The sequence below is a fragment of the Ptychodera flava genome, chromosome 21, assembly GCF_041260155.1.
Source record: "Ptychodera flava strain L36383 chromosome 21, AS_Pfla_20210202, whole genome shotgun sequence".
Lineage (NCBI taxonomy): Eukaryota > Metazoa > Hemichordata > Enteropneusta > Ptychoderidae > Ptychodera > Ptychodera flava.
The window spans coordinates 30,713,003-30,739,632 of record NC_091948.1 but is presented as its reverse complement, the minus strand read 5'-3'; the positions used below and the strand labels follow the sequence as shown (position 1 = coordinate 30,739,632).

The 26,630-nt window shown below is 37.8% G+C and overlaps 1 protein-coding gene and 1 long non-coding RNA gene across 3 annotated transcripts in view; one reads left to right on the top strand and one right to left on the bottom strand.

Annotated features, from left to right (window-relative positions):
* The window catches only part of LOC139122011 (scavenger receptor cysteine-rich type 1 protein M160-like), a 48,899-nt gene extending 47,384 nt beyond the window's left edge, over nucleotides 1-1,515 (bottom strand). The window contains exon 1 of one of the 2 annotated variants that reach the window (XM_070687350.1): nucleotides 897-1,515. In XM_070687350.1, coding sequence (XP_070543451.1) covers nucleotides 897-1,005 — 109 coding nt within the window. In that variant the 5' untranslated portion in view covers nucleotides 1,006-1,515. The remainder of the gene's footprint in view (nucleotides 1-896) is intronic. The other variant, XM_070687351.1, reaches the window with a different exon arrangement.
* Nucleotides 1,516-5,717: 4,202 nt separating this feature from the next.
* Nucleotides 5,718-26,630, top strand: part of LOC139122009 (uncharacterized) — a 38,862-nt gene continuing 17,949 nt past the window's right edge. Inside the window, exons 1-2 of the long non-coding RNA XR_011549380.1 lie at nucleotides 5,718-5,861; nucleotides 12,487-12,769. This is a non-coding gene — a long non-coding RNA (uncharacterized lncRNA). The remainder of the gene's footprint in view (nucleotides 5,862-12,486; nucleotides 12,770-26,630) is intronic.

Below are 26,630 nucleotides of genomic sequence, written 5' to 3'. Positions count from 1 at the left end.
ACTGGCAAATAATAAAGCTCTATGGCGTTAAGTTCTCACTCTAAAATATTTAACAAAGAAATGAAAAAGCTAGCGTCTGAGAAGGTTTTGTGTATATTAGGGCCATTACAAATGCCGTTTGGTGTCCAACGAGGAGTGTGCATCGACGCGTTGCTACTCAGTCAGTATTCGTTTGTTTACTGGGCGGTTCAACAACACTCATCAGCATAATTACAGACATAAGTTTCACGTGATGAGCGCGGGAAAACGTGCGTGAACAGCGCTCAGTGGGCGTGGCCAAGAATAGAAAATGTATGAATGAACTTCCTGAGCGTTTACTATAGGTCATCATCCTGGTACCGCTCTACCCGTCGTGCCGCGCCGTGGAAGCGTTTGAAGCCAAGCTGAATAATCTATCAAACGTGGGAAAATGGCCATATTGTGAGCTTCCGTCTCAGGAAACGAGCGAATGTATGAAATTGGATATGAACGTCAAAGTAAACACTTCAGTGTAAGACTTTTTCAATCTAAACTCGATATGAAAATGCAAAATAGGAAATGTTTTTGTTTACTAACATTCAAGAACATGGCTGTACATTCATTAGTGACATGTGATGTCATGCAGGAAAACCACTAAAATGCGTGGTATGAGAATGATCCAAGTACACGGTCTTGCGTTGTTCCTTTTGAGACTGAAAATTGTATCCCGAATCGTTTGGTCTATGATCAGTGTGAAGTGTTTCATTCCTATTTGACAAGTTGAATGTGTTCTTGTGGCATTGTAGCCCTTTACCGGCGATATGCTTCACAAATATTGCAGACACACCCGAAGTTCTTTTCTTCATAAAGATGTCAACAGCATTCTCCCTAGGACAAACACAAGACAGTTTTATATATAAGACGTGCTCAAGTCTTACCTGATGTTACTGCTGCATCCGTCTGAACCACGAACGCCGCCACAAGTGCTGACAATAATGTAAACAAACACACAGCCGACGATTTCACGTGCTCTACCGGTCCCGTCATTGTTAAAGACTTTGGACCAAGACAAACCGCCGTTAGGAAGTCAGGAATAAAACAGTCCTGAATGTTTTAAAAAGAAGAAAAACGGTGCGAAACGGCGTCCTCGTTGCTTGTGTATGGAGACAGGAAGGAAAACGCCGGCTTCTCAGCAGGCAGTCGCCAAGTCTGAGTCACTGTTTCGTCTGCGTCTTGCGTGGTTACTCTCTGTTGATATCGTATCCAGCTTGAAGTTGAACTAGGCCTACTGCCTTTTCCTGTCGTGTATCTCGTGTATGGCACGTCTTCGAAAATTTCAAAATAAACCTAGCATTTACACAAATTACCTGTTTTTTGAACAAAGATTTACCAATTTCCCGTTTCCGAGAGAAAGAAGGCAAAAATTTCAGTTCTCTCAAAAGACACGGCCGTTGGTAGATTGAGTATAAACGTGAGTGTATGCGGTGCAGTGTATACGTACTGACGCCGTGTCTCTGTCTGGCTTCTGTTGGAGGTTCAGCGTCTCTGTAGTGTAGTGTTATGCTAATGTCGGAATAATATGGCTGATGCAATATTGTATATATGTACATGTCATGATGACGGTGTTGGGTTTTTTTTTCTATCGATATGGGGAAATCTTGAAACGTTGAGCGATTTCTAACATTGGGGAAGGCCTTTCTTTCGAACACACGGCTTAAAGAAGGAGGAAATTACGTGAAATATCCGTAGTTTTGCTTAGTGACAGATATGTTTATAAAGTGGTGCAGTCTGTGGTGTAGGATGGTGTAGCACAGTACGATATTTTGGCGACCTTGATTATTTGTAGTACCCGCAAAATACAACAAAACGCAATTATTAAAGAACAGTTAAAATACACTTGTTTACTTCAATTAATTTATGTGAAAGTCATAACGGGAGTAACTGCAATTTCGTTGTTTTTTAATTATTTTTCTTAATTTACATGTTGTTAAAATGCAATTTTATTGTCGAATAATATATACCACTTTATGGATATAGACCTATATAGACGAGGTTAACAGCTTCGTAGATATTGATATCCGGAGTTACATACATACATACATACATACATACATACATACATACATACATACATACATACATACATACATACATACATATATACATACATACATACATACATACATACATACATACATACATACATACATACATACATACATATATATATGTATGTGATATATATATATATATATACACACACACTTCCTACATATATATATATATATATATATATATATATATATATATATAATATATGTACATACACACACTTCCTACCTCCATGTGTATATATAGAGACATAATACATACATACATACATACATACATACATACATACATACATACATACATACATACATACATACATACTACAGATGATAAGCATAATGACTGCTGTCCCATCAAACTGCACATCTCAGTATTAAAAGGGATAAGAGGTTATACACGTATTTGCCACTCATTGCCTCGTTCATGGTCATTATTTTACTTGACGATTGATTTAAGGTATTCCATGTCTTTCTCGGGCTACAAATAGCGATAGAAACGATTGACCTTGCCCTGTCAACACTCACTGTTAGTTTCAGATTCCTTGAGAACTTTGAAGTGGGTATATTTAAGTATAGGATCTGAAAGTCCCTTACCGTGAAGTCCGTGGCATCAGTTTCCATTTAATAATGGGAACTCAAAGAGGATTACTGCAAGCACCGAGGTCATTTGACAGTTGGAAATTAAGTGATTTACGGTAGTATGCGTCTCGAAAGTGAAAGACTTAAACTTTTGCTCAAACTTTTCTTGAGGAATATTTCAACCACTCTCTTTCAAAATTAAGAGTAAAAATCGGGATTCACCGTGCGAATTTTACTAGAGAAACAAATTACCCAAAATTTACCGATATTTGAAATTCAAAACGGCCGAGGTCCTTGTTTAAACTCTATTGAGAAAATTAAAATTTCCGATTTTTCGAAAAACTAAGACGGTAACAAGTTTTCTTACACCAAGAACTTTAAAATTAACCCTAATTGATCAGAAAAAGAATGGTAAAATTAGAGAGTCCAAATATATATCCCCGAGACGCTTTCTACCTTAAAAGAACCGTAATCTGCAAAGAAAATGCACCTTTCAAATGCATCCTTGCATCTATTTTGTTTTACAGAACGTTTTACAGAACGTATAGTTTGATGAAAACATGACAGACAGTAACACGATTGGAACTAATTTGGGATAATTGGATCTTCATATTTTTCAAATTTCTCAAAAGTGTTAGGTGCCCTATAGCCCTATAGCTGAATGTTGCAATATCACAATTTACTCTCAAAAACAAGTGTATAACTCAAAAAGAAAAGCAGATGAGCTTACATGTACAGATTAAACCGAAATTACTTCACCACCCAATTATCCCAAATTAGTTTAAATCGTGTTCAGTGGTTTAAGTATTTGAACGGGGTTCGGAGAAGTTGAATTGGTGTCGATGGTACAGGTCAAAATGTCGGCTGAATGTAGCTTAGATAAAAACCTCCAAAAAGTGTGTGTACTATTACAAAAATCTTCGGAAAAATATCTGCAGATGTCTTTTGCTTAGATATCGGGAAATGGGAATTGAGAAAGGCCATGAGGTGTCCCATTCATGGGGTTACAACTTCCCGTTTTAATTCAAGCGAAATCTATCGGTTACCTATTAGATTTTTATGGATGTCGGGTTCCTTTGAAGTATATAGGCACGTGAAGTAAAACTAGTCTAAAGCGTGTGTATTAGACAGCGAAAAGTAAATAGGTAGACATCGCTGTTTAAAGGTCATACTTTTTCAACAAACACTTTAATTGACTTTAGAAACTGAAGACAGGTATAATTTATGTTGATGTATTGCTAAACTATCTGAAGTATCAGCCTTGAACCCATTATGAAAGTTATTATTAACCAACAGGCAGGCAATGGGTTTTCTGATTAAACTAACTTCACTAGAAATTTTGACAAAATTATTGTATTATTTATATTGTCAGAATCGTTCTGATGTCCGACAACGCTGCATGGTCGGGATAAAGAGCACACGTAGTCGATGAAGCCTAATTTTAGAATTAATAATCAAGCGAAAAGAATCAAGCCTCGACACTAATGTCAGCAGCAGATTCACATGTATGTCAAATATTCTTTCGTAACTATGCGGATTTAGTGAAGAGAAGGCAATTCCACACTTTGAGTTTGTTGTTATTAATGACACTATTTATTGGATCTTTTAGCTTTTGTGTTGCAAACTGATAATGGAAATACCATCAAGTCAAAACACCGCTGAATATATAGTGTATCATTTTGATGATTTGTGTTATAACATGCATTTTGAAACTCAAATTGTGATTTTTTGCAGTTTCTTCACACTACTCTTGATTACGTTCTCATACCCTCGGCTTTCATTGGACGGTCTATAGAGGTCATGCACTGATACACATCTTGCCTGTATACAGACGCAGTCGCTTGTGATCAGGTATACGCCGGATAGCCCCTATGACTCGGAAAAAGTGCTTGCTTTTTACGTCATAGAGGCATATCATATCATATCATATCATATCATATCATATCATATCATATCATGTCATATCATATCATATCATATCATATCATACCATATCATGTTATATCATGTCATATCATGTCATGTCATCATATCATATCATGTCATATCATGTCATATCATATCATATCATATCATATCATATCATATCATATCATATCATATCATATCATGTTATATCATGTCATATCATGTCATGTCACCATATCATATCATGTCATATCATGACATATCATATCATATAACATCATAGTACATGTCATGTCATGTCATGTCGTATGTGTGTCAAACATTCAATCATTTAACTTGGATTATAACATATCATGTAGACAAGTTCGGCTTCTGTGCAGCAGTGCAGCGTGTTGGCAGGGCCCAAGCCCGGCAGCCATAGCCACTCGGTTATGCTCGGCAACATTCACAGTAATATCATGTACCGTGATTCTTCATTGAATACATATTAGATATAATTAATATCCCAGAAATGTGCCGAGTGCCTGTGCTACGGAAGTATTTATATTTGTTACAGCGTAAAAGTCGTTACTTCTATTTACGACAGAATTTCGTCAACTATGGAAAATTCTGTACGAAAAATTGTGTTCTCCCACAGGCTGAAAATCTCCGAAAGCCTCCATGCGCAAGAACGCCAAACAAAGAATTTGCTCAGTCTGGCCTAATTAAGGTAACGCACCTAGCGCCTCGAAACAGAAATGTTTCTATCTTTGGCTCAAATTTTCCTCCACGAATCGTAACATCATTTCCTGTCAAAATCACGAATTTTACAAAAAACACTCGATATTGAAAATTCAAAATGGACCCCTATACCATGTGGTAACTACGCATGTGAATATTAAATGTCCGATTTTCACGAAAACTGGTCCTAAAAATTAGTTCAAACAAGCAGAATACCTGAAAGGTGTGGTGATAATTTGGTTGTTCTAAAAGTTGTCCCGTAGAGGAGCATTTAAGAAGTAGTGTTGAGAAACGAGAACCATAGGCCATGTATGATTGCACTGTGACACAGCACTTTGAACTAAAACAAAACGACAACTCATGATGACTGGACTCTTTTAACTACGTACGATAGTTGAAACTTCGGTGCATGCAAACTACATTTATCAAAGAACGCGTTGACAGGCACGACACTACGCCTTGTGTATTGCGGCTTCTCTTTACTTGTCACTCTTCAATCATTGTTTGAAAGTCACGACTGCCAATCTGTCTGACATGGACTGCCTGCTCAGAAAAAAAATAATCTACGCACGTTACGTGTACTAGGTGAGTAAGCATTTCCACACAAAAAGTCAATTTTTCTCAAACGATGACGAACTTGTCAAACATTAGACTGGCCCCCTGTCGCTTGGCTTGTCTCGTCAGAGCAGTTACTGTCCGGCCAAGCGACTTCTGTGGGGCAAGGCATTCACCCCACGATCTGAGCACCAGTCTGCCACCTCGCCTGACAGTCTGGTGAAGTTCATTCCTTCAATTTATTCTGTTTTGATATTCATATGCCCACAGACTTGGAGCAAGTCTCGTCAAACATCGGCCAACATCCTCACCGTTTCTAACAACATAGGGGTACAGGCGAGGCGTGTTCTTGTTTTAAGGGACAAAGTCGGCCATTTTCATGAATTTTGTTTGATACGAGATACTTCTTATATTGTTTAACATGTTGAAAGATACTGAATGTATGGGTAACCATGCATATGTTTGAACCCGGTTTTAGACATATTAAATGAAACCATCTCGAAAATGAATTAATGGTCATGACCTTTAATTCATTTTCAAATTGGTTTCATGTATCGTGTCTAAAACCGGGGTCGAATATATGCATGGTCACCTATTCACTCGGTATTAAGTAGTATCTCGTATCAAACAAAATTCACGAAAAATGGCCGACTTTGTCCCTTTAACACAATTCTTTTTACAAATTAATCATAGACTTAATGGTTAATCAAGACAATCGTTATGAAACGCCTGTATTTACGCCCCACATTGTGAGATCATCCAAAGCACTTGTATTAAATTTTATGTTCCCTCGGTCAAAGAAGAGTTAACTTATCAATATGATGAGGAAAAATAAGGATCTTGATGAATTTTTGAATTGTTTTCTGTTAGATAGTGATAAAAGTTGTAGATGACAACAGAATCTTTAAATGAGTGAAATATTATAATATGCAGAAAACTGAGTGTGAAAAGTTATTCATGTTGATGAAGTAGTGATGATAAATAAAGCTTTTAATTTTGAAGAATAAAATAAACTTTATGCTTCACAATCTATCCTTTCGGTACTTGTACAAGAAACTGTACGAAAGGGCACCGTTCTGGTTTGTATGGAATGAATGCATTTTTGAAAATCAGCGTCATGTCATAAATTTGAAGAGATGATGTAATTTGCCAGTATACGTGTAGTGAAGCCCTCTAAAGACGAATTTAAATTTGTTTTAGTTAAAGGTTTGAGTGTTTTTGTTTGTAGGAAATATGTTTGCTAATTTGATGACAGAAATCGTACATATATTGCAAGAATATTTTCCATTCTACATATATTTAACCACATTACAATGGATTTTTGCAGTAAAATATTCAAAATATCGGCAAACTTCATCCTATGAGAACATAAGACAAATGACCTGTCAAAAGTAATTCTAAGGATTAATAGAGATTCAAAGTTATCATAGGTTGTTCTGGTTCAAGATCTGTCAACGGTTTCCAGTTGATACACAACATTCCTGCATTACTTAAAAGAAATCGATTTGTGGTTTTCATACCCGCATTAAAAACTGTGTACGATGAACAAAATGTTCGGAGGGAGGGGAACGAGACGTATTCATATGCTACGCAGTGTTCTACTGGTTGCACAGTTTTTAACAATTGTTTGTAGTTATGTCAACGTCTTACTCGACATTCCGACATTTGACTGTTGTTCGGTGATTATTAAAGTAACAATTTCGCACTCCTAATGAAGCAAAATCAATAATATCGTCCGACTTTGCAGATGTCTGATGAATGGCACCGAAAGAATCACTAATTTAAATTTGTAAAAAAGAAATTCTATAAAATTGTCAAAGTGCACATATAATCACATGGCCAGCATTTGTTTCTTGTCGATGATGGCACAGATTTACATCAAAATTGGAGCAATATTTTCCCAAATAAATACTTTCAAATTTGTCTTAATGATGTCAATGAGTTAGCCATTGCCATGGCAAAGATAGAGTGTCTGTAAGGGTATTGTATGAACAGTTTTTCTTGGTTTCCTTTTGAAGGTTTCCTGTGAATGTTTAAAAGGCCTCTGAGGGTGAGTATTTTGGAATGATTGCACTTGGCATTCCGGAAACAAGTTCAACCCGACCATCGACAGTTTTTTTCCATTCTGGCATTTGTACATGCAAAGTAACTAAAGTAACTCTCCCTCCCCCCTTCGCCCCATCTCTCTCTCTCTCTCTCTCTCTCTCTCTCTCTCTCTCTCTCTCTCTCTCAACCTCAACCTCACCTCCTCGGACCGTAAGTGCGCCCTCAACAGTGATCAGCACATCTCGACTGAGCTGCTAAAGGAAGCGTGCGTCGGACGTCCAGCTTGTCCACATAGCGTCAGGTTGCACCGGATATCGTGTGACCATTTCTGTTCTTTAAAATAATGTGCCAGTCTTATCATGAATTGTCAGGTTCAGTATTTATTACATGTAAAGTGATCCTTGAATCGACCCCAATGTTAAATGTTTCCAGAACTCTTCTTTTTCAGTTTCCAACAACTTTGCGATACCATATGATCATAATGGTTGGACAAGGGTGCAAAAATTTGCCGTAAAATAGACATACCTTAATGTCTCGATATGCTTACCTTTTATTAAATATGTTTTTTGAAGGAAATTATATTATGCATTTGTTAATATCCAAATAGAAGCTGCATTCCAACATGACCAATGTCTCGCCTAAACTTTACACTGACTTTAAAAACGTGTAGCATATACATATGCCTCTATGCATTTGCGGTCTGTCAAATCCTTAGTCGGTTTGTGCCACATGCTTTTAGCCACAGTCCCTCCACCCACAGGGACTTGTTTTAGCCTACTACCAAGAACAAACTTTGTTACTAGCAGTGGTAATGGTTTTCTTACAGATTGAGATCTCGATAACTTCTGATTTGCCTCCATCAGTAATTTTTCTGAAGCAGATTTGAATTATTAAGCAGATTCTGTTTTCCTACTGTTCAATGTAAACTTTGTGCTGCATTGTATGCTTTACAATTCGTGTAATGTGAAGAAAAACATCTTAACCGAAAAAAAAGTAAACATTGGCATACGTGCGCGAGAATAAAAGATTCGTCTGAGAGGGGAAGTGAAAAACAGGATGCCAGAATTCAAACAGTACGATTTTCATTTACTGTACTCCTTAAAATAAACGTTCAATTACACGTCGTGAGTTTTATTATTTTGCTCCTAGTTTCAAAAAGTCTAACCGTATCTCGAAACGAAATGTGATCTTACAAACAGGCAGGCTCGAACAGGTAAAGTGTTGAAGCATCGGCTGGCCGAGACCACAGTCCCTGTGCTGAGATGAAAGATTGCTGCGCCAATCTGCTTATTTGATGTGTTGAATTTTAGCAATAAACCCTGAAATGTTTTTTTATTACTTGTATCGATGACCGAAATGTCTCTTGATGTGGAATTCAGTCATCTATGATCAACTGTTCGGAATATGGTACGAACATGCACGTTTTTTGTTCTAACTGTGAGTGTATAGGGCCGTTTATGAAGTTGGGTATTTTCCCTCGCAAGACTTCGAAAGCGTGCATTATCTTGAAAATCTGTTACACTATCGTTCTACTCATTGCTGGGACTAGCTCAGGAAAAGGACACACACAAGCAAGAAATGCCGTTCAAACAATAAATACCTTCATTACATGAGAAAAACTACAAAATTGATGAAACATATTAACGGAAGAAATTCAAAGAATTTTCAGTTCATGCGCGGAAAAAACTTTAGATATCGCGTTTTGTTTGTCGATACAATTGCCCTCTTCATCGAAGTCAAACAAGTCGAAGTCGATGTCGTCATCTAGTCTTTTTGAAAGATTTTGCGATACCAATGATATTTCTATTTTCACTGGTTATTTATACGGTAAATTTGAACGTAAGAGAAAACTTGCAGCTCTTCATGATGATCACAAAAGAAAACTTGCGTGATAGAAATCTGGTGAAAAAATCTTTTTTTACTTTAATGGTAAATTTGAACGTAGAGAAAACGTGCAGCTATTCACAATGATCACAAAAGATACCTTACCTGATAGAAAACTATTGAAAAAATCTCAACAAGCACACCATTTAAAGTACAACTTTTTCATGTGCCGTAGTCTTTTGCCTCAGCAGATGAAGACAAAAGTGTACAAGGTGAGCGAAGCAAGTTCAAAGCTCGTGTCATTCTCACGTTCCAAATTTTCTATTGATAACGGCAACAAAAGGATTTCCCGACATCGTCACAAGATCCTATAAAAATGCGTCGATTTATCGTAGACTTTATTTTCTGAAAAGTCATAAGACAGTGCACGATCGTCATGGGCAAGACGAAAAGTTATTATTAAAAACATTCTCGCTGTCGGTATGCCTAATTGCCGTCGCGATCAGCTAGAACTTGGTTTGCCTTATGAACTTCGCCGAGATGCAGACAACATACACAATCGAAATGTTGTAGCCGTTGTTCAAGATGGTTGCAAAGTTGAAAGTTTGAAGCGAGATGAAGCACGGATACCGGCACAGTTACTTTCGAAGACGATCGATCGTGACTTGTCAGTCAACAAAAAATACTACTTGAGGGCAAAGAAGAAAGCATTCATCCATTCTCCAAGAGTTGGCACGGCACAGGTATGTCACGTCGGTTTTTTGGCAAATAATTCGGATGCATGTACCTCTGCAAAAGCAATAAGTCCGAGGTACTGTTTTCACCGTACATATTCACTAAACTAAACCAAATCATGCCGCTGACAAAAAAATGAAACGGCCCTTTTAAGGGCCACAACTGTCTCCAAAAAGAGAACCATATACTGATACCCAAATTTGTTTGTGTTTGTATGAGTGTAAATTGTGTTTGTTTTATCGTGATGAAATGAGCGAATCGTACTTGATCGACAAGTCCAAAAACCCGACTATCCTAAATGTTCATTTCATGGTAGCTAAATTGCATCGAAATGTTCGGTAGTTAATCAGATGTTGAAAATCTGCTTATTTTGATGGTAGCAAAATGACAGTAACGGAAAGACGACATTGTCCTAGATCAAGGCGCTAAAAAATCCGACTCTTTTAATGTTCATTTAGGTAGCGAAATCCAAGTGTAGTTTTATCGCCAGGAAATGATAGAACCGTTCCCGATTGACACGTTCCAAACGCCAACAATAGTGTGCGTGTTTTGAGGTTTGACACTTGTTTGTGACTTTGATACAAGCAGTGTGTTGTGGCTATCCTTGTCTCATTACATGACAATGGCTCTATTGTTCCATCAGAATTTGGGTGTACCCCCCTTGGAGGTGTTATAAACGAACTAACGGCCAATAACGAATCGATAAAATAATCCTGGGGTCTTATAATAGGAGGAATACGGTAGTCAAAAACATATTGCCTATAAACCCTGCTCCTCGTTTTGTAAACAGTTTGCTGTCTTGTTCATGTTGAGTTCTTCAATTGTCTTCGACGTGCACCATTCGATATTGAATGGAATTTCACAACTTATTTGCAGCGTACTTTATATAGCTTTGCTGTCCCTCACGTAAACAGTCCTTCTTTCATCGACTTTTTTTGACTTCAATTTGCTCCAAGGGATGTGAAGGAAATGTTCACAATGCATGCACCATTTACCTTACAGCTCCTCAGCAATGCTCTTGCCATACAGATCAACTGTCTCTCTCCAACTAAAAAATTTTCACCGTTTTCAACGACCGGGGCTTCAAGTTTTCCCTCAAGGCCAAGGACCTGAACATAGCAATCAAAGGTTTTCACATTCGTGTTAAATTTGTACATTTCTGACAACATTTAACAGCGGAAAACGTTAACGTCACTATCATTGCATTGGTCCTAGCAAGCATTATGATCATTGAACATACACAATATTTGCAATGATTTAATCAAACACAACGTTTTGAATATTAATATACGTTTCCGAATCGTTTCCGCAAATTGCCATGTTGTGTTATAGAATAATTATTTTTGTTATGAAAATGAAGAATATACATCTAAATGAGCATGAGGGCTGATATCAAATCAAACATGCCAGTCATAAGGCATGATTTATAAGCCTTTTGTACACTAGATAAGTTTTTTGTGAAATCAGCATCCAGTTTATTTATTTATCTATTCACGTTAAAGGATAACCCATTTACAGACACCAACTGGGTGAAAGTTTCCTAATTTGGCCGTAATCTTCCATGGGGTTCTACAAAATTCATGAAAGAGCTTGACAATGTGGGTTTGACATCCCGCATTTATCATCAGAAATTGTTAAAAAGGCACTTATATAGCACACTTCTATCTAGTCTAATTAATGCTACGACTGGAAGAGCATCGGGAAGGTGGTTACTTTGAAGTTAACTTTATTAGAGTAAAACAAATGCCCGGAGTACACAGAGTTGGATTGAGCGTCATATTAATTAACGGGTAATTGTCTGTCAACAGACTAGATTTGATTCAATCGTGGATATCTAGGCCGTTTACTATCAAAAGTAAACTACTTATTATCAAATGTCCGCAAAAGTTGTGCAATTGAGAATTATTGCAGCTTAGATATTTTGGCCTTAAAATTATGTGCTCTTCACGTGTTAACTATTTTGTCATCTCCAGTATGACGACTGCAAGCAAGAGGTTAATTTAATGTGGCAATTTTCGCTGTTGACAAGTTGTTCTTCGTACTCTTTCAGTTGATGTTTCGTTGTCAAGGGAAACGGAGGACATGCTGACTAATATGAGCACCGCCGTTTTCTCATTTTTGTCGATACTGGTCGTGTTTCCATGGATGATGATAACCTTGATCCCTTTCGCCTTGATAATCATATTCACCTTCAAATATTTTCATCATGGAATGCGTGATTGTAAACGGTTGGATAGCATGACCCGACCACCATGGTTCTGTCACGTCACTTCTACAATGCAAGGCCTTCCAACGATTCATGCCTACGAAAAAGAAGATGATTTTAAAACAAAGTGAGTTGTGCTTCCATAACCTATTATCTCCAGTCTTCTGTTTATGAAAACACTTGTCGATTTGTTTCTTCTTAGAATTTGTTGACTTTCCTTGGTTTAGTTTTAAACGTTTGTTCAAATTTTTAGAAGTCTCCAGCTTTATTGGTTGCTCAATGCTAACTGAAAATATGCGTGGATCAGTCAGTCGTACTATCAATGTGTGAAAGTCACACTCTTTTTAATACAAATTACCACACACAAAATCATAACGTTACCCCTTGCTAAGTTTTTCGATGTTCGGATACTCATTGAGTCTCATATCTACATTTGGTACACACATATTCACTATGATTTCGACATACAAGGCTTACTTCAAGTTCTCTTGACAATCATATAAAACCACATTACGACAGAGTAAGGGATATTTTTAGTTAAAAAATTGTGTATGTCATGTGTTTAAGCAAAACTTACGAAATTAAAGCAAAACATTATAGATAGTTCCGACTGCCAGAGGAAACAAATTTGCTAGGGTAGTTGCATGGAGACATAATTATTATGCTTTTCTGTGAAATGGATGTGTTGCTATTGGAGCTATTGTCCCTTGTGTACGATATCTGTATGTCATATTAGTTAACATAGCCACTCAAATCTCAATGTCTTTGTTATGGTCAAGGTCTTGATTTCCCTGGACGAAATATTACTCACAAAATGACAAAGTCTATAGCAAAAGCCACTACTGTACTTTCCATAAACGAAAGATGCATGGACTCCCGGTTGTCAGACAAACAGGTTATGATTGGTTCTCGAATACAGCAGAGTGTGTCATATAAAAAATCCTTCTTTATAGCAAGAAGTGGTCATGTGTACTTTTCATTCACCCTCATCCTGGTCCTTTGACAATCTATTTATAATTCTGCCTGATGGAGTATTATCGAAGAAACTCATCGGACTTTGGTAGACCTTAAGTAGCTGATCATGTAAATTACTTGACTAAAGGAAAGTCGCCTGTAAAGAAATTCGAATATGTTTGATGATGACTAATAAAACATTAGCAAATAATAACTTTCTCAAGGCATGTCTCGCATTTATTTCCGGCAATATCAGTCATGCTTTGTTTCCTCGTGGTTGCCATGTGCTTTGCAATGCATAACTTATCATAACCAGAAAGAAGATAATTCCATTGTGACGTCAAACAGAGTTGAACAAAACGATCGAAACATTTAATAGAAGCAGGTCTTCGGGATAAAAACTGACTCTGTTAATTCATTAAAAGCAGTGACTCACCAATTTTTACCTAGGATGACAAATGTTCGGCGTCACCAGCAATGAAATGGGATTTTTCACATTGCTCGCATTAAGGAAAATGCACGAATAACTTTCCAGCTGAATGTCGCCAAAGGCGAACACTTGAATGATCACAATATTATGATATGGTAGTACAAGCAGTCTTATTATAGCGGCGTATCCTGAACAACTATACAATATTACTAAGAAGGTCAAATCATACGACTAGTCAGGTCACAGCTTTGCAACATCATAGTGGATATTGACAACCTCAGCCACTGAGAACATAATACAGTTGACAATTATTCAGCCGTATTCAAATGAAGCAAGGTGTGCCAATAGCCTTGAATGTGATTTAGATTTATTAATTCGGCTGCTTTGCCATATGACAATAACTGTGTCACTTTGCTGTGATCTTGACGAGTGGTCTTGACGATCTTGTCGGCTTGCTAGCAGGGTACGCTTAGCTATTGGGGACACCTGATGCCGCCATTTCTAAGCCACTGTTCAAAATTACCCCATTGATATGTTTTTCTTTTTGTTTGCGGACTGTTAATTTATTTACCATGGATGATACTGATCATTAGACCTGTTTTGACTGAATATTTCGAAATATCACGTATATGTTTCGTAGACTTGGATTTTTTGTGATCGGCTGATATTACCGCTCACCAGATGATTACAACTGAGAGTTGTCAACTCAATTTAGATAGCTCTGCATGGCAGGGCTGTGTGTTTAAACCGCGTGGTGGGAGGCCGTATAACGCCGGTAACACCACAGGCGACCCAATAAGTATTACTGAGTTTTTCACACTGTTTTCTCTATCATTTTCTCTTCTTTCTTCATGCTCTGAATGATCGGAATAAATAAAATAAATGGTTTACATAACCTAACCTAGCCTCTGTGACTCTTTATTTATTTTCCACACCATACAAGGACGTATATCTCTCATACACACATGCTGTAATAAATTAGTCAACACAACTAATTATGCTAATCCGTGGACTTATCAGAGGTTGGTCAACATCGGAAAGATAGGGATGTTAATAAATTTAAGGGGGGTTTACACGTGTGAGTTAAGTCCGGAGTTGACACCGGAATAAATTTAAACCTGTGTCAATTGGACGTGTGAACAGACAACACCGAACTAACAAAGAACTAAATTAATTCGGTGTCGGGGGGGCTGGTCCAGGTTCGGTGCTCCGTACTAAACAATGGCCTATTTACACGTGTGACCAGAACACCGAACTAAACGCCGAACTATATCCTGTGTTCGGGCTTGCGGTCATTACCACAATGGACGGTGTTCAAGTAAGCCCTGGCGATCGCGGCAACAATTGGCCGTAGGAAGAGATCAGGCTAATAATGTCAATCTGGAGAGACAAAAATGTCATCCGTATGATGGACGGCACGTCGAGGGATCGCAAGTGTATGAAGTCGTCGCTGCCAAGGCTAGGGAGAAGGGACTCGAGAGGACAGCGGAAAAATGCCACAACAAAATCAAACAGTTGCGAGCTCAGTTTAAGTCCGTGTCCGACAACAACCGTCGTAGTGGCAGAGCTAGAAAAACGATGCCATTTTACAATGAGTTTTAGGTAGTAAGGGAAAGCAACTCCACACATCGTTCATATTTGGGTTGTTTGCGTTTTGTGTATGATCATAGAGGTAGTAGAGAAGGAGTCACAACTAGGCGGAGATCAAAGGGACCATGTGTTTTGCCGCTGTTTGCCTTACTAACTACTCCATTAGCACCAACGGGACTTGCGAACGCGTTTTTCTCGGATTTAGGAAACAAGATTAAGTTCGTTGGGGGTCGTTCGGGTGTTTCGGCCGTCCCTCGGCAGTTGACACATCTTCAAACATGGCGTCACGTGTCCAAGCGTCGCGTCGGGAAGTTCTAGTCGTTCCACTGATTTTGATGTACACGATGTTAAAGAGGTCGAGGAACAGATAATTGAGGACGGGAGCTTTGGTATCTGCAAAGGCGCGGAGACTGAGTTGATCATAGCTTGCGATTACAAAAAAAATGCCACTAGGGCCTACATCGTAAAGCAGCATTGTTAACACGCCAACTTTTTCCAAATCCAGTTCTTGGTTCTTGCCGTGTTTTATCATGTTGTACTGGCATTAATGATAAGGTTAAATAAGAAAGCATAGCTTTTAACTGCTACGTCCATGACTTTAATGAATGGTCACGACATAAAAACAACACGTACGATGCATTGAAACAAGCGTCGCAGAGTCGCCTACGGCGTCGCTGGCGTCGCGTCATAAACACCCGGGAAACGCTACAAGTTTAACCCACGCTCACGGCAGTGCTGCAGTCCGCTGCACCATACTCAGTACATGATTGAAAAGTTCGTGATCAGAACTGTCATTCTAACAAGGAAAGGTTCCTGCGATCGAATGTAAAGTATATAAAAAACGACGTTAAAATTACCAAGATTTTGAGAATGAAAAACTTAAATTCCTTGTAACTTCACTTTTCGTGGACGGAACGTGTCGGTTCTTACACTATCCATGGCTATCATGACGCACTTGACCCAAGCTACGCATATACAGTCTTTGCGCATGCCTTATGACACTGTGGAGAAACTGAGTTGCATTAGCAAACCCGGGTTCATTTCACTCGGTTCGGTTGCGAAGGTACCGTCGGCAACGCAGATGGCGGGAAGGGGTGTTAAACAATGGACATAAAAGGGATTAAACCAATGGTGCACAATAGTAATAAACGTAATTATCTCAGTTGTGACTCCTTCTCTACTACCTCCATGGTATGATATTGTGTATAATATAAGTGTATATCATGCTTAACTGTTTTATGTAAATGTTGCTTGGCCATGGCGAGACGTACCCGTAATCTAAGTGTCCTGTGTTAATCCGCGCTGGAGCGGACAGATTACTGACACTGTGATCCTTTGGCGCTACGTTTCGAAAACTGAGTTTTCTTCATCAGTCGCTTAAAATTCATTTTTGATTGGTGAGAGGTGTTGAATGGTTGATTGTTTTTATTTTATAATATGTTGTTCCACTTACGTTTGGTAGGGAAGCTAGAATGTCTACTGTTTGGTCTTGTTGTGTTTGTGTAGGTTCGTGTGAACCTAAGTTTGAGCTATTGTAGTTTTTGTGAAGTCTGGCGCTTATAAGTGTGTCGCCTATATTTCTGTTCCTTCTATATGCGATTATTGGTTGGTTTTGGAACAGTTTTTTTAGTGTTTCGTCTTTTTCAAGTTCACTCCAGTTTTCTGTCAGGGCTTGCTTGATTTTTGTCGTTTCGATGTACGGGCTATACGTTGTTATGAAGACTACTGTATTGTTGGTGGCATTATTTCTTTCTCTTGACCCGAACTAAATTTATACCTTGTGTATGACGTGTAAACGTGAGATCGCTTAGATCGCTGATAAGGAATATTTACAGAGCGACTAATCAGATTCCCTCAGGTTTAAAAAAAATACACGTGTAAACCCACCTTATGATTAGCCCGATCGTAATATTCACGGGAATTCTTAGACGTTTATCAATCTAGATGTCATGATAACTCATCTCGTGCTCCATCCCTGACCCTTAGCATAGACCAGGGGCGTAGGAAGCACTTCACGTTTGGGGGGGGGGGGCAAAGATAACCTATATTCTGGTGATGAATGAATTACGATCTAAAATTTGCATATATGAATAAATTAAATATTAAATCATGCATGAATAAATTTAAATAATTAAAACAGGCCAAAATCAATCTAAATAGTAAAAAATGTAATGAAAGCACCACTACTTTCACATACGGCAATGTCTCAATATTTGTGTTTTTATGTATTAGGCCGTGTAAAGAAAATTCTTTGTTTGCCGTCCTTGGATTTTTGAAAAACCTACAAGCCAGCCAGCAAAAAAAACAAACACAGAAAAAAACACAACATAGATCAATCGCATAAACTTTAACTTTCCCATCGGTTTATGGGTCACAGGTATGAAAAATCATCTGTTACATTTACAATGCAGTGTTTCTTATGCTCTTCATTAAGCACGTTGAAAGCAATGCTTGGAAACAAAGGTTATATTTGTATAAGTACAACAAGCATACTTAGAGTTGGGTGACTGTGAGTCTGAACAAAAATTCCATAATAAACAATGGCAATAAACACTATACCAGTACATAGGCCCTAGTGTACCACATGTACAGTGTGATAGTAATCAACAGGTTGTGTTACGCAGATCTATAGTTTGTCTCTGACGGAGGTTTATGCACTAGGTAGTCATAGGCAATAGTAAAACTATTAATTAAAATAAGATCCCAATTATGAATACAAAGCATATTTGCGACAAATGTAAAAGATGCAAATTACGTATTACGACGATGTTACGAAGTTTTGACGAAACAAAATATATTTTAATCAACACGTAATGAAGGAACATAAGAACTTCACCGTTTACGCAATGGCTTCAATTTTTCAACGTGTCTAAGTGACATTTGTGTATTAATTATGACATGTACATTTAAGATCGAGATCTGTCTTGATGTTTACGATTGGACGTATATTTCCATCTTTAATTCATATCTATCACATGATCCAAACCAAGCCTTAAACATAACGTTTAAAATCCCATTCTAAAATATCGGGAAAGGGAATACAAAGGACAAGAGACAAAAATACAACAGACAGGGCAGGAGGACAGTCAATTGGAGAAGCGTATCTTGTGCGATGGCAGCTGTCAAGCTTGTCTACCGAGAAATAAAGTCTATGTAGTACCAACGAACTCTGAACATCTCGTGAAGTCAATCGAAGACTACTAGCGCACCTCTCAGCAAGCTAAGACGAGTCCATGAGTAAAAGCAGTCCAAGATGAGGTAATGAGATAATAGGAGAAAAACGAGTAGTAACAGTTGTTTTGACAACTGTACACTATCATGTATTTCAACATGTTGGGGTAAGCTTAGAACAAAAAGGTGTTCTTGCCAAACCTGAAAATTCCAAATGTAAAACTGCAAAAGTTACTGAGTATAACAAAGTAGTAGTTGTCACTCAGAAAACAAATGCTAAACATCTTGTTGCTGCGAAAACGAGCCCTGCCACTCCTTGACATGTTCTTTTGGGAGTGGGGCCACTCCAATGACCAAGCTACCGGAGTGGCAAAGGCTACGGATTCGCAGCAAAACATCTTGGTAAAAGGTGAAACTACTATCCCTTCGATAAAATTACAATTTTTACAGTAAGAAGAGTGGGTAGCTGAACAAATCATAACAGCCTCGAGTACAAATCCTCCTTTTTAAGTGTCAAATAAATACTAGTCCTGATCACTGTTTTGCTATTTATTCTGAATTTTGTGTATCAACTATTTTTTTAGCCGAATTCAATAGCGCTGATCGCGATGTCAGGTTTGTGACTAAATATAGCTGCACGCGCGACTTCAGACACCGCTGCCTGAAATTCGGACAAATTTTTGTATGCGCGGTCGTTGTTGCAGCTCAGTTGTAGTCGGAGCCATAAATTAATAGGAATTAGTATGAGTTTTTGTATTCATTATAACACTAGCAAGTTTGATATCATCGCTCTTGCCGAAAATGCGGACAAATAGTTATTTCTGCATATTAATGACAGAAAACTGACGCTATTGCATACTAAAATGCTAAATATTCTGCTTGTCAAGACAGGTGGCCATTGCTATTTTTGAAAACTTAATTCTAATCTGGACTTATAAAATGTCCAAATCGTTTTTTAGCAGAAAAAAATGTTCAAAGTAAGGGCAACTTCCACCGCGTACGAACTATTTGGAGCATTCAACAACGAACATTTCACCCGGCGGTACATGCTTGCCACAGTGCAGATCCAACATCATGATCAATCGCGGATCGCGATCGTGGAAAAGCTGATGGAAATTCAGTTCCGTTCCTTATTCAAAGCTAAACCAGTCAAGAATTGTTTTCGATCCGTCTTGTATGGAGACCAAAGAGATTTCACGCACTTCCGCCGATTTGAAAACTTTGAGGGAGAAATCGACTTGTGAAACGGTCGATTGATCTTTACTTACGGTACACTGCAGGCCGTTACAACAGGAGGTGCACATGTACACTTTACGTACAGTGGTTGATGTACCCCTTTACGATAGGTAATCTGATTTGTATTGGAACGATCGTACGACATTTGCGTTTTTGCGACATTAAAGTAAATTACTGCGACATTGCGAACAAAGGAAGAGCACATCCCGCTGTATTTTCGATCATACGATCTGTGTTTGTTTTTCAGATTTCGACCAAAACTACCCGCACGCGGACGGCAAACAAAGAATTTATTTTACCGCGCCTAGTCAATGTGTATTTGTAAAAGTGGGGGGGGGTGGGGGCGGGCACAAAAGTATACCCTTGCCCCCCCCCCAACTTCGGCATTTGGGGGCGGCCGCTCCTCTGCCCCCGGTTCCTACGCCTATGTAGACGACGCCTAATCTCAAATAGGAAGTCGGAAAATGGCAAATTTGCATTCGCCAATTCCGACTTACAGTTTTGAAAGATGAATACCACACTGCACAAAGTTACCTAACATAAATGAAAATGGGCAATTTTCTAAGATAACTATCATTTACGATGACGTTTGTATGTGAAATACTGACTGGCCGCAAAGTACCATCCTCACAAAGGTTTTTTACCAAATTCTCATAAAGGATTTTACCAAATTCTCATAATTTCACAGGCGTTGGAAACGTGTTCATTTCGAAAAGGACCAAAAAGCACTTCATCAACGTGAAGGAACGTTTCAAATTGATAATTAGCCTAATTTCTATTTTCTATTGGATGAATAAGTTGGAATGTCGACTGGCCGAAATGTGCCACGGAATAATATTACTGATAATTTGTATTATCGCAAAAGATGTCTCCAGACCTTTTATAGGTGGAACTGTTACATTTCCAGAAACGAAATGTCACAAAAATGTTTAACGCGAAAATGGATCGAATTATGGTATATCGCATGTGCGTGCATCTTTCAGATAAGAAGCAGGCGTACTGCCAATTTACAACAGAAATAAATATTTGCAGCAGTAAACTGAGTATAGTACCTATCTGAAGACCGCCATATCGATGACTAGAGTAAGTTCGGCTATTCCGAATTACCAAAAATCTGTAAGCTTACGGCCAGTGGGTTGGCTTCAACATTATTTTGGATGAGTTTTCTTTTTTCCATTGAACACGTGCCATAAGTTTTAGGTAGGTTATGCGTTCGTTGACACACATTAACACACGTTACTTGTAAGTTACTCATAAGTCGAAATAGCGATCTTTCACTAAACGAACGTGAAAAACGAACGAGAACGTCGTGTTTCCAAGCATGCTATTGGTCAGCTTTCGTCACATTTGCATGTCTCGTCGCCAAATCTACATAGTGATTGGACTGAAGACTCATCAGTTCCTTCCGTCGTCTTTAGTAACATTATCATATTCAGACACTGCTTAGTATTGCCGCCACGGTAGCAGCCGATACATGCCTTCCAATCAGAGAATAGCTTCATGTATGACAAATGGATGGCTGGACTATGAGTGAGTGTCGATATAAATGCACACCTGTCATCGTGTTCCTGCAATTCAAGGGATTTGTCATTGTGATAGCGTGTGCTCGTGGGTGTTACAAGTATTGTGGGCTACGCAACCTTGATACATTCACGTCGTCTATAGTGGTGAGCCATGATGTCTCGGAAAATTACGTTGCATATCTATCACTTGTTTAAAATAAAATTTAAAAAATTAAGATGTATTTCTTCATTGCAATAACGGAGAGTTTTTAAAATCTATTTTTGGGTTCGGTGGTCAGTCGGTCGGAAGAAGAAAAAAAAAGAAAATCCATTGAATAGCCCAATTTTGTAATCAAAGTAACTTTGTGGAACCGTTACAGTCGCGTTGCATGGCCGTTCGGAATAGCATGACGTTACGAATATTCTCTTTGATGGGTTTCGCCGGGTGATTGTGTCTCTAACTGTCACAAGCCGCATTCCCTGTTGTCTGTTTTGCGGCCAAATCCACTTACACAATTCTTAATACACATTTATTTGCTAATGATAGATACATTAACAAGTTTCCGCTTATGACAAGGTGTCCAGCGAGTCAGCTTTTTGCGAGAAAATTCACTCGAATATTCACTCGTGACTTTAATAGGTGTCGCATTGACGTCGAGCACGTAATATCATATTTCAAGACCTCTGAAAGCCACAGAAAGAACTGTACCACCAACCCCTTTGGATCGTGCCTTTAGTTGCCGATGTATGTGCCTTTCTCACTCAACGCCACATCATCTTAGTACGAAGACTACGCTTGGGAAAATCCCGCAATATTTTGTTCAATCAACCAATTTCGTTGCCTGGTTATTTAATATAAGTGAATGTATATCATCGTTATTATTACGATACATTGTGCGTGTACTCTCAGTATTTTATCTCAGTAAAAACTAATGGTTTACCTCCTGAAGTCGTGCTACTCAGGATTTGAACCCATTATCTGGAAATCTCATCGCTAATCCGAGGTTCCAGGTATATAACACCCCCGTTAAGCGCAGCAATGAATGATCCCTTTGAGCAACTATTTCTGTCCATTGTCTTTTCAGTGACACAAAGCAGTACCAGAGTAAATGCGACGAAAGACGAAAGAACTGACGGTTACTAATTAATTAGGCTAACTGTCCAACCTGGTTGCAGAATTTGCGACAAGACATGCAAATGTGACGAAAGCTGACCAATGGCATGCTTGGAAACACGACGAGCCCATTCGTTTTTCACGTTCGTTCAGTGAAAGATCGCTAATGCCGTCGAGATAATTGTCAAGCGTACCCAAAACGTATTTTAACTTATGACTACGTTATGAATACGCTATGTAAACGCCCAAAATTGAAAAAAAACTTCATCGTTAGTTCAGCATGCCAGCGTTTTAGAGAAATTTTGACATGGCGACGGGATACATACGTTGGCTAAATCGTCAAGGTGTGAAGGGGCCCTCAGTAAGAGAGAATTAATTTCCTTGCCAACCCGTTTACATCTTGACTACATCCATAGACAGCGGAACGGAAGACCCTCCACTGTCTATGCTACATTATGAATGGAATATCCTTGTTCCTAGGTTGTCAATATTGTTTCCATAACCACAACTTTCATGCAGGAAACAGTCTAGTCGTATTTTTGGTACAGTTTAATTGTCGTAGAAATTGCAGTGTAAATCAAGCGCCTTTGTTAATTTTCTCGATATCTATAATTCTGACATGCATTACGCAAACTTTCCAGAATTTTTTATTGAGAGGTGGACTAGTTAACTCCTCCCTCGAACATCAACTGATGTGATTAAATATGAAACTGGATTTTCAAGCGCACAACAAACTAACATGTGGTCGTTGCCTTGTGTCCCAGTTTACAACAAAGTTGTGAAAATGCGCAGCCCTGCACTGTAAAGCTTAACAAACACAATAAAAGTTTTCTGATACCCACCTGTTCGTTATGCAAATTCTTCGCAGTACATCTATAGAGCGTGCCGTCTCGGGCTTTGCCGGCGGAAGGGTAATCCGGCCCGGTGGCAGATTTGAGCTCGCCGTACCTGTCAGTACACCCTTGCAAAAATTTCGCCCTCCATCCTGGTTCACGCCGAGACAATATAATAATAATAATAATAATAATATTTTATTGCTTGCTTGTAAATATAGGATTTACATCACATTTGTGGCAATAAAGTGTGATACAAAAATAAGTTAAAATTTTCTTCAATAAAGATAAAGTATTACAGTATAATAATAGTAGCTAATAATAAATATAACTAGGTATTTCTTTGTTTATATAAAGTAAAAATATAATCTGCAAGTTGTTCATTAAAAGATAACTCTTGTTTTGTTAGTAGAGAAATAAGCTGATGTTCAGTATCGTCGTTTGGGAAATTGATTTTACTGAAAAAGTACTTTCTTTGGACTTTGTATTTCTGACAGACTAATAAAAAGTGTGTTTCATCTTCAATACTGTTGGGGTTACACTGATTGCAGTATCTTTTCAGTAATTGGGGTTTTTGGAACAGTGTGTCTCCCTTTTTCAATTGCTAGATCATGATTGCTAATGCGAAGTTTGGTGAGCAATTTTCTTTTCTCACCTTGCAACTGTGTTAAGTAGGGTTCTAATCTAAAATTACGTTTTATTTTGGCATACATTCTTAGTTTACTATTTTCATCAGTGATCAACTTTTTCCAAAAGACTTCATAATTGTTTGTTAAATTTGTTTTCATTAAACCAGTTATAACTTTGTGGTGTTTAAGTGATGGAGCTTTATCAAGGAGAAAGTCCATTCCATTGTCTTTAATTAAAGCACTTAAACAGTTAAACCAGGATCTATTGTTAGTGTTGTTTACCATTTGCTCCAGAAAAGCTTCTTTAGCAAGATTACAATGTGGCAGTTGTACGATATGAAGCCAGTGTTTAACAATATTAACTTTGATCTCAAGTAGAAGTGGAAATTGTCCTAGTTCACCCCTCACAGCGGCATTACAAGCTTGTCTATTACACTGTAAAATGTTCTTACAAAATTTGAGGTGAGTTTTTTCAATTGCTGATTTATCCCACTTCTTGTAATCCATGAAATCTTGTCCCCAAATCTCTGAGCCATACAGTAAAACAGGTTTAATGAAAACATTGAATAGATGTAGGGAAAATTTTATCTTTTTGTTGTGCAATAAAATCCTTTTTAAACTGTACAAAGATTTTGCTGCTTTATCAGCCAAATTTGTAATTGTGTCACTAAAACTACCGTTTGATTTAATTGTCAGTCCTAAGTATGTATAGCTCTTAACAGATTTGATGCATGTACTACCATAGTTAAATAAGTGTTTATCTACCAAAGGAGATTTACTAAAATTAATTGCTTGGGTTTTCTGTAAATTAACATCAAGTTTCCAATTGGAGCAAAATGTGTGTAGTGTATTTAACTCCCTTTGCAGACCTTCTTTTGAAGTAGAGATTAAGACTAGGTCATCAGCGTAAAATAATGAGTTAACTGGGGTATTATTCAACACTGGTGGTTGAGTATTTACTTTGTCTAGATTTGTTTTCAAGTCATTGACATATAAATTGAACAGACTAGGACTTAGAACACAGCCCTGTTTTACTCCTTTTTCAACTTTCAGGCTGGGCGAGATAAAATTATTTGTTTTGATGTGTATTTTTGTGTTGGTGTACATGTGTTTTATAAGTCTGTATAATTTGCCATTAATGTTATTTTTGAGAAGTTTATGGAAAAGACCAACTCTCCATACTGAGTCGAAAGCCTTAGCAAAGTCAACAAAACAAACATAAATGTTCTGCTTATTGTTAATATATTTATGTATTATTGTCTTCAGGGTAAATATGTGATCTATTGTGCGATGGTTTTTGCGAAATCCAGCTTGATTATTATGTATAATATGATTGTCATCTAAAAACTATTTAGCCTTTCATTTAGAATGTAAAAAAAACTTTTCCTACACAACTTCCGACAGAAATGCCCCTATAATTTTTCGGGTCATATTTATCTCCTTTTTTAAATAAGTGTGTCATAATGCTTGTATTCCAGATGTCTGGAAAGTTGGATGTATCTAGAACTGCATTAAATAATTTAGCTAAGGTTTACAGAGAAAGGGGGAACCATGTTTTAACAACTCTATACAAAACCCATCAATCCCTGCTGCTTTTTTACTTTTTAAATTTCTAATTGCTGATAACACTTCATTAGTTGTTATTGACTTATCCAGCTGCTGATTAGCCTGATTCTTAGTTTCTTCAGATGTTAAACTATCAATAATTTGCTGTTGGAAATCATTATACCTGTCATTTTCAATCGAGCAAGAATTTTTGTAAAATTCCATCCATGTTGCTGCTGAGACACAATCTCCAGTATTATTATCTTTATCATTATTTTTAAGTACTTGATCAATTTCCACATATCATGTGAATTGTTAGCATGTAGACTGTTTAGTTTGTCTAAGTTGTTTTGCCAGAATTGCAATTTCTTATTTTTAACAAGTTTTTTAAACTTCTTTTTCTTTGTGTAATAGATAATTTTTAACTGACTGTCATATGGAGCTTTATTTAATAGTTTTGCTGTTGCTATTAGGTCCCTTTTTGCTGCATCACAGTTTTTGTCAACCATTTTGATTTCTTTCTCTTTAAATTTTTCTTTCTCTGCTTTTCTCTATTAAAATTCCACTGCAGGCTTTATCTAAGATGTCATTAAAATGCTTAGTGGCTGAGTTTATGTCAGATTTGTTATTACCAATATTAGTGTTCAAAATTCTGCAAAATCTTTTTGTAGCTCATCTGATGCTAATCTATCCGTGTAATTAAAAACACATAAGGCCAAAAAAAAAAAATGAAATGTTTCTGGTCAGCGCGCGCGTCACTTGAACAACAGCGCGTCACCCTTTTTTTCCTGGTTTGAGGCCCGCGGCTGTGGCAAACTACATACTGATTACTATAGCACCAAACCAAAACGGCTGAAGAGAAAGAAATTCTTTGGGGCACATGATCAGTGACTGCATGAACAGTTTAAATGTTACTATATTGATAAAACTATAAAACTCAGTGTTATCCCCAGGCCATAGCGGTCCCGCTACGCTTTCGCCTTC